At 37.3% G+C, this 14,699-nt stretch overlaps 1 protein-coding gene across 2 annotated transcripts in view; it reads right to left on the reverse strand.

Annotated features, from left to right (window-relative positions):
• The window catches only part of DNAJC13 (DnaJ heat shock protein family (Hsp40) member C13), a 51,004-nt gene that overhangs the window by 12,625 nt on the left and 23,680 nt on the right, over positions 1 to 14,699 (reverse strand). The window contains exons 21-41 of one of the 2 annotated variants that reach the window (XM_065752892.1): positions 14,365 to 14,379; positions 13,630 to 13,712; positions 12,327 to 12,480; positions 10,204 to 10,307; positions 9,971 to 10,130; positions 9,303 to 9,365; positions 8,891 to 8,992; positions 8,652 to 8,756; positions 7,812 to 8,014; positions 7,281 to 7,365; positions 6,921 to 7,075; positions 6,332 to 6,377; positions 5,966 to 6,120; positions 5,234 to 5,435; positions 4,394 to 4,509; positions 3,521 to 3,599; positions 2,842 to 2,977; positions 2,114 to 2,298; positions 1,464 to 1,538; positions 1,216 to 1,335; positions 231 to 410 (exon numbers count right to left, since the gene is read on the reverse strand). In XM_065752892.1, the coding sequence (XP_065608964.1) occupies positions 231 to 410; positions 1,216 to 1,335; positions 1,464 to 1,538; positions 2,114 to 2,298; positions 2,842 to 2,977; positions 3,521 to 3,599; positions 4,394 to 4,509; positions 5,234 to 5,435; positions 5,966 to 6,120; positions 6,332 to 6,377; positions 6,921 to 7,075; positions 7,281 to 7,365; positions 7,812 to 8,014; positions 8,652 to 8,756; positions 8,891 to 8,992; positions 9,303 to 9,365; positions 9,971 to 10,130; positions 10,204 to 10,307; positions 12,327 to 12,480; positions 13,630 to 13,712; positions 14,365 to 14,379 (2,523 nt within the window). The remainder of the gene's footprint in view (positions 1 to 230; positions 411 to 1,215; positions 1,336 to 1,463; positions 1,539 to 2,113; positions 2,299 to 2,841; positions 2,978 to 3,520; positions 3,600 to 4,393; positions 4,510 to 5,233; positions 5,436 to 5,965; positions 6,121 to 6,331; positions 6,378 to 6,920; positions 7,076 to 7,280; positions 7,366 to 7,811; positions 8,015 to 8,651; positions 8,757 to 8,890; positions 8,993 to 9,302; positions 9,366 to 9,970; positions 10,131 to 10,203; positions 10,308 to 12,326; positions 12,481 to 13,629; positions 13,713 to 14,364; positions 14,380 to 14,699) is intronic. The other variant, XM_065752893.1, reaches the window with a different exon arrangement.

Here is a 14,699-nt window from a genome sequence, read left to right on the forward strand (position 1 = left end):
AGACTCCAGAGTTGTTTTCCCTTCTCCTTGCACATGTTTACCTTTTCTACTGTTAACTGTACATGAAAATTCTCTCCTGTATTGAAGCCTACTAGAAATCATTGTTCTTTAGTTTTAACATTTGTTCATGTAATTCACTGATGCTAAAAAAATATGAGTGCGCTTATTTTAGTAGTAGAAGATGGCAAACAACCCACGGTGTCTGAAGTCCTGCACCTTTTTAACATTACCTGATGATTAGAATCTTCACTTTTCTGAATACCGCTCTCTTCTAGTGTATAGTCATAGTTGAAGAGGTATCCCAGCAGGTACCAGAGAACTCCTGCTTGGAACAAGTGTGTTTGTAGCCAGTAATCTAAAGCGAAGGAGCTAACACACTCTACTCCCAAGGAAGCTACCCGTGGTATGTTCTGAAAGGAAAAAAGTTCACTTCAGTACTTGTAACAAACAAAAGCCAACTGGCTGCCTTACCAAGCAAGGAGTTAGAGCCAAAACTTGTTAATCAGCACATAGATGAAGATAACAGAACATCTGCAGCGGAAGTCCAATGTTTGGTAGCCAACAAAGATAGCTAATTAATTAGTCAGCATCCTTGAGGGGAAAAGTGAATAGTTGTTTTAGACTAGAAATGTGTGGATGAGCTAGTGGAATAACAGCTGAAGGTAGCAGAGACTCCCAGGCAAGTGTTTTGTGGTAATACATGTGCTCTGCCAGGACTAACCAACAGACAAACACCTGTCAAATACTATGCAGTCTCATTCAAGTTCTCTCATTTTTCACTTAGTATGAGAAGCTGGAGATGAGCTTGCTGTTCTTAATTCAATAGAAATTCTGCATTTATAAAACAAGATGCAAGTTCTAAGAGCTAAATAGCAAAAAAAAAAACTTCTTGAAGGTTGTTCCCAGAAATTGTGTTGAATTAAGTCTTTATACAAAATCTAATTCTAGCACTTGCAATCCCCCTAGACATTAACTTAACAGGTAACAATAAATGAAACCTTAATAATGACCGTATTTTAAGTCCACTAAACAGATACAAATAGAAAAATTATAAACAAGGCATTACAGTTCTGTATCCCATAATGGGAAACTGGGATCTCACAGAAGTGCCCAATCAGTCTTTTCTATTATCTTCTTGTTTCCTCTAAAGTGAGATGATTGTGCTAAACATTTAATAGCTAAATACTCATTTAGGAAAAGGACAAGAGCTCTTACCTTGCCATAATACAGTAATCTACAAAGGTCCTTAATGATATTAGGCATTTCTGTAATCTTCTCTCTGCATTCCTCAAACTGAGCTGCCACACTGTAACATTTACTAATATATCCACACACCTATAAAAAGAAATACTTTATTGGCTCCAATTGAAAAGGAAATGTACGATTACAAACTCACCTTTTTAAAATATAAACATACACACTTTCTCAGAAGACTGATACAAATTCAAGTTGCTATGGCTCACCTGTACAGACATATCATCTGGCTTGCTAGAATGAGTCAAGACAGCCACACAACGATTAAATGCTTCTTGCAGTACCTGTGAGGATTGCATGATGCCTAAGTTCAGTCACAACAAAAACTGATAAAGGTTGGCAGAAATAAAACAAGTTTGGTAAGTCCATTTATATTGGCTGAAGGAAATTGCTAATTGACAAAGCAGACTGTTGCTTGCTCGCTCACACGCTTTGTAGGAAAAAATTCCTTTGAAATGCTGGTTGCTAGCATTTGGGACTTGACAAGAGTGGACAGCATTCATATGTGAGCAAACATGCACAATGAAAACCACTTCTGCTGAAGTGGCCTCACATTTACCATTGTTTCACACACAAAATACAGAAGGCCTCAGAGTCCAATAAATAAGCAGATAAACATCATCTGTAGTTTTATTATCCACAGTTCAGCAAACAAGTCTTAAGCCTGGAAAGGAGTGTGCTCTGCATGAGATTTTCTCTTACTATGTCCAGAAAAGAAAACATGTACAAATGGACTCTGGTCTCAAGAGTGATCCCTTAATGTATGTGATGAATTTTGCACTGAGGAATCTAAAATTTTCCATTGTGGGAAAGACTTAAAACCAATAAAACCCCCTTCAGGAAATTTCTTTCAATCTACCTCAATTCCACTTTCTCTTCTCAGTTCTTCTGCATTTAATGCTGAACAATTGACGGTATGGAAAGCAAGTTCTGTGGCAGCAGGCAACAGAGGAGATTCTTTGGAAAACAATAGGTCATCTGATGTTTCAATGGTGATAGTCTTAATCAGCATAGGATAGCCTGCATACTTGTAAGGTTTCAACTCTGAAAAAAGAAAAGCCTTGAAGATATGCAGAATTTATGCAATTTAAGCCACCACATATTTATCAGTGGAACATTCGAGTATGTAAAGACTAGGAATCAAAGAAAGCCAAACCTAGGAGAACTAGAATAAGAGGGAGCAGTCCACACACTCTGACTCCCTGGCACATCATTGTTCATGCTTGAAGCTGACAAAATATAAGGGACAGATTCATGAAAAAAGCATCAAGACATAAAGCCTCAGTGCTAGTGAGGACCTTCCTGAAGTTAGTCTCAGTTATGTACAGAGGAAGACTCAAACTGATTAGTATTGGGGCAGACAAATTCAAAAAGCTATATAAGCTTTTTCTAATGAGGCTTTATCACAGATTTTATTTCATGGAAAGAAGTCCTACTTTGAAGCCCTCTACCAAAGTGATCTAGTTTCTGGCTTGCCACAGCATTACATGAACAGAACACAGACTAAAGAACCTTGAAGGTTAAAGCTGACCACAGAGTCCATTAAAGAAATGGATTTAAAACATTCCTCTGAAATGGCATGCCTACCTTCCTTATGCCTGTTGAAGAGGATGCTTTGAGTTTTCAAGATCAAAATGATGTTTTCAGGATCTGGCCCATCTATCACTTTGGCAGACTTTGTGCATAGAAACTCGTATGCTTTGTTAACTTTCTCAAACATATCCTGCAAATAAAGATAACCTCCAAATCAGTACAAGTCTGCAGAATCAATCTGCATGCATGTAAAAAAAACAAAGCACTGTGCTGGTTTTGTTGCCTTATTATACTTCCAAAAATATTCTGAATAACCTCAGGAACACTCATTCACAGTTGAGTTTTATTCTATTTTCTGAACTCCTCTATAGGAAAAAGACTAAAATTAAGTTATTTTCTTGTAACAGAGGAATTGAAGTTTAAGTTATAGTAACAATGAGCAGATGACTTAAGTCTTTGACAGTGAGCTATTAGCTTCTTTACATCCAGAGTAACTGTTCAAACTAGATGTTTTCTGAGATGTGGTTTGATCTGATTATACAAGAGTTTACTGCGAAAATCCTAATATTCTTTCAGCAATATCAGTTAAATACTCATCTGCAGTACTAGCTGGAATCCCATAATACAAATAACGATACAACATGTAAAAGGGAGACAGAAAATTTACAGTGAACATTAAGAACTCTTAAAACAGTAGAATTTGTCCCTGTTTATTAGTATTAGTTATACATACCCTGCCTTCTGGATTCTTGTCTGGGTGATATTTTTGGGCCAGCCTGAAATAAGCTTTCCTGATCTTACTTTCCTCATGCCTGCCAGAAAACAAATCCCATTACACTACATAACATGAAAAAAAAACAAGCCTGAATTCTCAAAACACTACTAACAGCAGTAACTGAAATTATTAAGTGAAAACAACAAGGCTCTGTATTTCCATCTGAAAAACCTGTTTCACCACCTGAACTCACTGGGTAATCATGCAGTCACACACAAGAAAATGTCAGTACCTCTTGCTGAGATATACTAACCAGTCACTGGATATTTTAAGAGTATAAACGAGCTGTTAGTGAAAAGTCTGGAGAGTTCATGATTTGTAATTAAGCGTACAGCTCTTTATGCAAAACTACAAAATGGTGTCATTTTTCTTCTAGTAGTCTGTAGTTAGAAACAAGTGGCAAGATATGGAGTGAGAATTCCCACTATCATCAAGAAAAAGGACAGGATTTGGCAATTGGAGGATTTGATTAGAGAAACTGAGTTCCACTCTGAACATATTCTGTCTTATTCTCTGCTTACTATGCTTTAGTCTAATATTCACTATGTAGAATAGCCCTAGCGAAAGTTAAGGGACAGCTCAATGCATTTTCCCAGTTTTAGTTCATCTGAACATTTCACAATTATTCTCTCAAAGAATCAGAGCTGGATTTTCAATGTTCTGTATCTTAGAAAAAAAAATTCTTTCACTGTGAAGGACATCAGTGCTAGACATGACTGAATTGGAACCAGTAACTGGTTGCAAGTATTCAGATGAAGCTTCAGGCTGTTCACTATACAGAAATTATTCAAGTATAGTTACATACAACTTCATACATTGAAAACAACTTACTGTCCTTGTCCTTTGGGAAGGTTAAGAACTTCATAAGCATCATCTATTGACATAGTAGGTGGCTTCTTTTCCACCTCCTTCTTCCAGGCTTCTAACGTGTCTTTCAAAAGTTTGATCTAAAGAATTACAGTCTGTTAGCACTTCATTCATACTCGGTGCAGTATGCATCTTCAATAAACCCACACTTTGTTGTAAACATATCCTCATCACCCATCACCCTGAACTCAAAGACTATTTACCTCATCCTTTTATTGTTAATAATTACCGTTCTCCCTCCAGTCAGATAAGGGATCAAGGTTTTGCTTCACTGCAGTGCTACATTTTATTCAAGATTTAGAGTGCCTACATGTTTATGGAAGAGTTACAACAGTAGAGGGAGAAGCACTTAAATGACGTGCAATAATTCACAGCTACGAGAACCATAAAGCTGCACTGTAAGAGAAGTTGACTAGATGGATCTAGACTGCTAATTGTACCAAGACCTTATCAATTCAGTTAGTATCAAGCTGCTCAGTTTCCTCTCTGGAACAGACAAATAAGAACTAAAATGTTTTTTGGGTTTTTTTTCCCCACTAGCTGAGGTTCACTGAAACACTGAATTTCGAGTGGTCAGATGTTTTTTTTGTTTGTTTGTTTGTTTTTCCACAGTCACTCAGCATGAGGTCTGTTCTGTTTTAGGACAGAGAAACGTTTAACCTGTTTGCTTACTAACTGAAAAGACACGATTAATTATTTACTTCCAACAAACACTGCACTTGCTTTCCTTATGTTTTGTTATAAATCCCACTTTTATGAATCTGAAAGAACAAGAACTGAATGAGTTGTAAAATTCTTACTTACTGGATCTTTAATTGGCCAGTCTGGAAATCTCAGTGTATCACAAAGATGCTTGAGGTAATAAATATTACAGAACAGTTCATTTTCCAGTTGTGGATAGTTGATAACTGGGATAGGACAGTACTGGTAGAGCGCCCTTGTATTGCTCTGAAGGCGAGGAGTGAAATCAGCAAGATGAGCAGCAATCTTCTCTATCATAAGACGTCTGAAAGTTACAAAGTTTGATTTGATGTTTGCCAAGCCTCAAAATATGAACACACTTCTATGATTACCAATGACTCCTTACAGAAAGGCGTCCCCAAGTTGTATGCCAAGTTACAGAAGGGTCTGAAGTAACATTTTTCCTCCCTCAGTATCTCTCTACTGAGAAGACCTTAAGAATTTATTGTAACATTAGAGTTGACTCCTAGATGGGTGATAGTAGTAAATGAATTCAAGTATAACACAGTCTACAGAGGTAGTGAATCTCCACATCTGAAAGGAACACCAGTACATAACAGATGTAAAACACTGTCAGATGTTCACAGAAAAAAAAATCCCCTTCCTCCCAATCTCCCCATCTGTTATTTTCATAGAAGCACAGGACACTGCCCTCGCAGAATACAAAAGGGTGCAGTACAAGCGTCTAAAAGAGCTCTTTTAGACTTCAGAATACTCAAAACTAAGACGACTTCAGCATGAGATGCAGATGCCCTGTCAGAGGGATGAGTCTCAACAACAACAAAAAAAAGTTACCTCATTTCATTGCTCCAAATTGCTTCTGGAGTGTCAAATTCCCCGAGGAATATCTCTGAAAATTTTTCTGGCTCATAATTTTCTAAGTAACACACCATTGCTTCAGGAAGAACATGTCCAAGTATACTTCTTTGAACTATATCTTGACTTTTAGTCTATGAAAAAATATAAGACCGTCATTCCAAACGTAATCTGAATTCAGTCTTCCTAACCAATTCCAGATCTGGAAGACCTTCCCCACCTCTCTCTTACAGATCTTAAATTCTAAATCTTAAGAACTGAAAAGCATGAAGTAGCAAAGCAACTACAGGTAGCTTACAAAACTATCTGGAAACAAGTTTATTTATTTATTTATGATTTACTCACTTCTTCAGACTTGAAAGCTTGTTTCGTATGTGCATATTTCAAAAACCTAGAAAAGAAATACCAGTTTCTGTTTTAATTGATATATAAAACATCTTTGAAAGATAAGCAGACCAATATAATCTAACTGGCCAACCTCATGTATTTACTTTGAAATAAGAGTAACAATAACCACTGAATGAATCTGAACAAAATCCACGAAATCCTTGGAGCACCACTAAGTACTTCCACGTTTAAGTGTTGTCTTGTGTTCACTACTTCAGTTTGAAGGTCTTGTTCCCAAAAGCTTGTTTCTTCCACATGAAAACAACAGCTGAAAACAGAAGCTGAAACGACCTTTCCCTACAAATTCCTTCCTGCATCATTTCACAGATGAAACAATACAACACTTCCCTCCCTGGCAGGATCATAAGCAATTCATGTTGTTAGCATCTGACTTGACCATGTGGAAATGATTTATTTATTTTTTTATTTTTTGAGTGTTTGCCTGCGGTCTCACGTTGGCTCTAACAAATCATTCCCAGGATTTAGAGCAGTAGCCATTTCAAGTACAACTGGCCAAGATGCATTTTTAATTATTCTTTTTCCTCACCTTGCAATAGGAAGTACATTGGAACCCGTGTACATCATGATAAAGAAGAATACTCCACTCAAATAGAAACGAGGCAACTGAGGATTATCTTGCATGACATGAAACAACAATATAGCAACTTTCTCCACAAGTATAGGATCAAAAGTGAGCAGCAGCTGAAATCAAAGAACACAAGCATTTAACATTAGCTGCTCAGGTAACCCAAACTACCTATCCATAACTCCAGTTTTATCCAATTTAGTATCAGGATGAGCAATTCAACTTCAAAATTTCATTTAAGGACTACTTCACGCAGAAACGGACAAGACAGAAGTCAGGCTTTTACTTGTTTCCATGCATTTTTTGACTTTTTTGGATTACCTGAGTGATATGAGGAAGGCAAGTGCTATCTGACAGGAGTCTCTTCACTCTAGGCAAAGGCCTTATAATAGCATTGTCTTGATCCCTAAAAAAATAAATCGGTAATACATTAAGCAGACATGTCTTTTCTCCTGCACGAACAAACAACTTCATTAAGCCATAAGCATCAAGCTATTGAGATTAGATTAAGTGGCATTCTATTTATTGTTTCTTTAAAAATCAGACTTTAAGTGTGGCTCAATAGCATACACTAAAGATGCTTTATTTCCAAGTTATATTCAGAACAAGACTGCATTGCTGTGCATTAGGAAAATTGTACAAAGCCTGTGCATAGACTCTTGCAGTTCCTATCAGTGTTAGTACCATCTCATTTATGAACTATTTAACCACAGGATTAATTACTAACACTAAAAGGATCTTTAATTCTGTTCATTAACATACTACTTGGGTTCTAAGAAAAGCTTTAAGACAGAAGTTGCATTTATGTCTTCAAGACAAATTTAACCACTTCTGCTGAAAATTAATGTTTACCTGCTGGGAAAATATCCACACATTGTGATGAGCATGTTGAGTATAAGCGTAGCAAGGTCAGTCTCATTCAACACAGCCTGGCCACTGGCAAGCAAACACCACTTCAGCTGAGGAATGACTTGTAATGGTCGCCAGCCATCCATACCTTGAGCCCAGCAACGTGTTTTTGAAGTCAGCTTTCCACTATCCCACAGTTCCTGCATCTATTGCAAGATAAGAGATGAATTAATTGATTCATGCATTCAGAATGGCAGATAACACCACAGTTCTATGAATTCTAACACAACCAGTTAATAAATATAAAGGAAATGTTGACATTAACCTCTGCAAAATTGGGGCACAGAGGGATAGACAATATTACCAAGGGCATTTAAAGCTTTCATTTGATATTAGGAAGAGAACTGGGATGTCAGCGTGGCTGCTATTCTGTCAGAACTGATAGAGGCTTTTCTGGGCAATTTAGACAAAGGAAGTCCACTGTATTTTTTTGAACTCATCTGTGTCCCTATTTCTCTTTCCAATCACCCAAAAAGTCAGACATACTACTTTTAGGTTAGAAGAGCCAAGCCACTTGAGGTCCACAGCAACTGCAGTACTGTGAAGGGTTCCAACCACAGAAAACTAAGATTTGTCCCCTAAGATGAACTACGAATTTATGCAAGAGAAGCTGTAAGCCACAACAGACAACGGATACTGTAACTGTTATATCAGTATTTGTTTCAAAGTTGGGTCTCCGGTCCACACTCCCTATACCTTTAGGGGACCTAGTTCTTGGCACAATGTCCCATCATCCAGATAGAAATTCCTTCAATCAAACTTGAATTAGAAGCAGATAAATACCTCTTGAAAGCTGTAAGGACCACTCCTTTCTTTGTCAGCATTGCCAAAGTACCATTCTTTCTCACTCTCTCTCTTCATATCAGGTGCTGCCTCAATCACATTACTCTACAAATCAATAAGATCAACTTCAGTTCACTTCAGATCACATTTCTACAGGAAATTTAACAAAAATACTGTTTCTTAAGTATGGTCTGTTTAGCAAAGCAGTATATGAATAATAAGAAACAAAGGCTACATACCTGCAGAGGTACTGTAGCTCTGCTTGTGTGAAGATGTGCTAGGGTGAGCAGATCCACAAGTATTCTAATTCCATTTGAATCCATAAGGTCCTTCACATTTTTCTGTTAATGGATGAACTGAGTTAACACAAGCACTTCCTAGAGAAGAGTTGATACAAGTACTGAACAGTTTTATCAAAGAATCTATTGTGAGAAAAGCTAAAGTGCCAAGGATGGTGTGACCACCAGAATACTTACACGTTCCCTCCAGCTTTCTAACCAGTAAACAACAGTTATCATAACCCAGAATAAACTGCTTTAAAACCTGCTTTGAGATCTGATTTTTTCTTAAAGTTAAACCTGAAGAACTACTTCAGACCACTTTATACAGCTGAAAGACCCACGTACTGTTAAGTGCACAGGTGTACCTTACCTTATTAAGGATCAACTTGTTGAGAAACAGTATCAGTCTATCCCGCTCAAGCCTATCAGTGCACTATTGCAGAAGAGAACAAATTAGTGGTTGATAGCATATGAGAAGTTACCTTCAAGAATCAATACAGCTGTGCCCACAAAGACCCATTTACTTTTTTCCTGCCCAGAATAATACTACTGATTGTTGAATTATTTATGCATAGATTTCTGCTACTGAAATTGAAGTCTCGTTCCTTTCTACCATCCCCTTTTTTTTCACTCTAAGAAGAATCAAGGCAAAACAGGAGTTGTTTCAGTTAAAACAGCCATATCTAAAACCCACACTGATGTGAGCAAAAAACCCCCTTCTTCAGATTACACAGAGATGTATTTCTACAAGCTGTATGAGCTGTCAAACATGACTCAGCAGACACACTGAATGGCCAAAGTAGTTCCACTAAAATACAATCCATAGCATGTGTCCATTAAGGCTGCCATTTAAGGTTAAGGTTGTTGCCAGTACTCTTCAAGTCAGCATTTCCAAAAATGACCTGAAACAAACTCGTCCTCTTCGTAGCTTTGTTTCTTGTGTTCACTTCAAGTTTCACAGCAACTTGAAGGACCTCAATGTATGCTGGACTAGCTATATATTAACTACTGTATCATGTTATTTTACATAATTCTTACCCGTTCTAACATCCCAACAATATACTTAGTATCTGAAAACGGTCCTATTTCTTCATGACATCTTCCATAAACAATGGCCAATGCTTGCAGACACAGGCATTTCATATTTACTTTTGGGGTAAGCAAGAAGCGATGGTAGAGCTCATTGAAGAATTCATATCTAGAAAGGAGAAGAGATTTTAGAAAAGAAAACAGAGACCTCAAAGTAAGATAAGATTTTAGTAATAACTCACGATTTTTTGATTGCTCCACTCTCTTCAGTTTCATCTTCTTCCAGTAACAATCTCAAATAATAATCCCCTATTTTTATTTCCTCAGAAAGGCACTCATATTTCACCTGTAACAAAGAACGGGTTACTTAGTGGACCAAAAAAATAATGCTTACTGTTAAGTTTTTGCTTGCATAAACGTTACTGTATTTCCTATCATCTGAGGAAGATTACAATCATTTGCAAATTTGTGGTTTAAGTAGCACACGTCTAGAAATACAAACATAATTAAGCTAAAGATACTGTTAATAGTTGATAGTTAATAGTTGTCTGTTAATAGTTGTTGATAGTAACTTGGATAACATGATATGTTCAGTGAGTCAAGCTGTAATAAGCAGTTAGTGAATTGCAAGATATTTGACTTGATGTTACTACAAGTATGAAACACCAGCATTGCTTAATTCCTAGCAATACTTGATATTTTACTAGGTAGTTAAAGACTAAATGCACCAGCATACACACAGAAAATTGAATTTAAACTGCATAATGAGAAGCATAATTAACTTCTGAACATCTTCATTACATCTTAACCATATGCCTTGCTCTTTAATGGTTTTAAGCATTTGGCAAGCACTTAATTCAGAGGTAACCAACATACCACAAGCCACTCAGTGCAGTAGCTGTTCCTATCTACCATGTGCAGATAACTTTTTATGGCCTTGTAACAGTAATCTACAGATTTAGTGATAGAATACAATCTGAAGAGGTTCTACTAACAAGCAATCTTCCAGAGCAACCTCTAGCCACCCTCCCTTTGCAAAATGATGTGTTCAACAACTAGCAGAAAAGTCTCTGCCACCAGTACATGAGCTAGCTGAAATACTTAAGAGCATAGTCTGACAAAGTCTTGATTTAAAAAGCAAACCTCAAAGAGCAGCTATTTAAAGACCATATTACAGGATTTCCCCATCCAGTCAGTCTCAAAATATCCTGGTGGTAACTGTAAGAATGCTAAGTGATACATTTCAGTAGCACAAGCCACAGAAAGAGCACAAAGTGCATATGGGAAGTCTGTTTTAAAGCTTCACATCTGAGCTTGCGATTCTGCCCCAGTTAGCACCTCTACAGGCACAGAGATAAGAGTTGAGATAACAGACACTGCTGTGCCTGGGAGTCCTGCTTCTCACCCATAACTGAAGGAAGCTATACTAACCCAAATTTAGCTATTTAGTCTGTAGTGACGTGCTGGGGGTAAATGGAGTACCTGAAGTAGTTCCTCCTCCATTCTGATGACTATTCTAACAAATCTGATGCTCACGCAACATCTCAGAAGTTCTCAAAAGCAGCAGTTTATTCATTTCACTAGTACACCACTGCTCAAATTTTAAGAGGAAAGTTGTACTGTGACAACGTTGGCATTGACAGTATGAATACCTTATAGCTGAATTCATGTGTGGTTGTGTCTTGCTCTAGTATTAGATGTTACATGCACAAATCTGTACAGACCAAAAAAGTACTCAGACAAAACTAAAGTACAGGAAATGTTATTAATATGTCACTGGAAAACATCTCACAAGTTGTTTTGAGACAGTAGATTAGGACCATATCAATCCCTTAAGAGCCTGCAATGCTATTTTAACTTTCAGTACTGCTATTCCTAGAATGTGATAAGTCCACAATCTACAGAGCAGAGTTGTTTTAACCACATAAACACTTCATGGTTTGACAGGTCAGTGCCTATTTGCCTTAAGAGCACAGAGATATGGTGAAAATAAAGACTAGAAACTTGCAAGTAAGAAGTGACTTGCAGAACTACCCAAAACAAGTCTCATGAACACTCAAAAAGAAGTATGACAAGTATGGCAACAGTATAATACCATCTTGCCTTACTTCCTTTTATGCAAGCATAAATTTATCTCTAAAGTATCACTTAGCAAGACTGAAACCTCTTCAGCCTGACAAGTGACAACAGACAATACCACCCATCTATAGCCTCAAGCCCTGGCAATTTATTCTATAACCCCAAAAGAACTAGCTCGCAGTCAGGGACTTTTGACACAAGATGTGCTCAGGCAGCTGGAAACAAAAGTGACATTTTAATTAACCATATTTTACATATGCAAGTTCTCCCACAGAGAGTCATTTACCTCAAACTCCTGATGGTTCCATGAGATAACACTAGCACTACCAAGTTCTCTGTCAATATTAAACGCTCTCATTTCAGACTCAAGGGTATCTCTCAGTTCTTCCCGTGTCTTGAAGTTCCAAATCAAGTTTGATCTAGCGTGATCCTGAAGAAATCTAGGAAAGAAGTTATAAAGTTCAATCTCCTCAAATATCATCTGAAAGGCAGACAAGAATCAGCTAGCAAGCTGGAGAAGGCCAGCACTAGTGAATCTTAATTAGAAGACCCTGAATAGCAGTCTCTAGATTGTTAAAGAATTATGGTCATTTGCCTTTATGCTGTTTTCATCGCCATGGACATCTAAAGCACGTCTGTTTCCTCTCTTTCAGCTCCATTATCTGCACTTAGCTGATAAAGTGGGTATCTGCGAGCTATTCACTTCATGTCAAGAAGGGATAAAAACTGAACAACGACCCAAGGCAGCAAAAAAGCACACAGCCTGTGTACATTCTGAACAAGAACAGTAACTTATGCAGGAGAAAAAGTTGGTGTCTCAGATGTCACAAGATACTCAGGGGATGTTGTTCACTGACAGAAACAGCACTTGGATCTAGAGACTGGCTGAGAGCAGTAACTGAACACACAAGGATTAGCAGCATGTGAATCCTCCTTTTATGGAGCATTTGCATAGAGACAAACCACATGATTCAATGTTTTGAAACGTTAAGCAACAAACACTTTAGTTAAACAGTCAAGCTTTATTAATCCATTTCACAATACTCCCAGCCAAAGGAAAGTGATATTCACTTTTTTTCAGATGGAGGTCCCTCCCTTTTAAGCTTTGACAGTTGTAAGAACTCATAGATAAGCGAGCTTCATTTAGAACTTGTGGCATAATTTCAAGTCCAGTATGCAAATCTTTTCTCCCCATGAGCTTTAAGCTCATTTTTACTCCAATTGAAGATAACAGGTATCAGTGATCTTATGATCTGATGCATCAACATACTACATTATTAGTATACAGTAATGCTACTTTGCTTTAGCCTTCAACATCCTTGAGACCTGGACCTGTAACTTGCTGATCACTTTTTGATTGATGGAGAAATAAAGGAAGCAGCTTGATAATATTAGAGAAGCTTTCATACTTCCCCTTTTCTAAACACAAGTAAAGTCCTTACCTATCTTACAGTTTCTTAAGTTTCAAGTACTACACCATTTCAAGGCAAGCAACAATTGGAAGCAATCCACAGGGACTCAGATACTAAAAATATCCAGCCAAATAACAAGCTGAATCAGACTCCACCACACTAATCTCAGTATTTTACCTGTAATAGAAGAGATCCCAGTTTGCTTCTATTTTTATTCTTTGTCGTCGTTTCCTTAATATCACTGGCTTTTGAATAACATTCTGCAAAAAAAAAAAAAAAAAAAAAAGCCAAATTTAAGAAATTAATACCAGAATCCCCATTTCCCCTTGGAAATAAACAAATGGGTTTTTACTTCTTCTAAAGCCACAGTTTAAGTTAAGCCTCCATTAATAAGCACTCTTTCTATTAAGCAGCAGTAACAGACTTTAACAAGTGTTATTTACACTAAGTTAAATCACACTAGAGAAACTTTCAGCTGTTTCACAAGTCACTTGTTTAAAAGCAAGTTCTCTCACTGAGAAAAGCTTAGTTCCCACCACCAGAAGCAGTATCAGTGCTAGCAACATTGCCAGGATAAGTCAGTATGCTTAATATACTGTATTTCACAAACAGACCAGCCATGCAAGTCAACAGTATTGTAACACTGAGCTAAACAGGCAGGCAGAGCTTTGAAAACTGCTTAAAAAAAAATACACGAGACCAGCAGTTCCAAAATTGACAGAAAGATCCAAAAGACTACTTAGTTCTTGAAAGAAAATAACCAGGCTAAGTCACATAAATACGTCTCAAACCTGACTTGGCCACTGAAAGGTTCCCCAGTTTGCTCAAGCATTAAATCAGTGTTATACACTACATGCAAACAAGAGTCTGAGCAACACAATCCACACACATGGCTGAGATGTACAGACTCACCATATTATTTCTGTCCTGATTTTAATGGCAAGTTGGAAGAAAAGAGAAAAGGAACATTTAACAAGTCAAAGTCAAACTAATTCAAGGTGGTAATATCAAACTCGCTACTACGCTTTCAAAGCTACTCCTGCTTTCAAAGCTGTTGAAATTCAACAGCTCAGAACCCTGAACTGAAAAGCAATCAATCACTTATGCTCAGCACACAGACAAAGTGTTCAAAAACGCTGCTGAGACCAACACTGCATAACATCCTGAAGTACAGTTCATTTTACATTGCCATTTTCCACTTTCCCAATTCATGCTTTGCTTTGAGCCTAGTTCAATAATATTCTGCA

The sequence above is a fragment of the Cyrtonyx montezumae genome, unplaced genomic scaffold, assembly GCF_038088225.1.
Source record: "Cyrtonyx montezumae isolate F1298 unplaced genomic scaffold, pur_monq_1.0 scaffold_8, whole genome shotgun sequence".
Classification (NCBI taxonomy): Eukaryota; Metazoa; Chordata; class Aves; order Galliformes; family Odontophoridae; genus Cyrtonyx; species Cyrtonyx montezumae.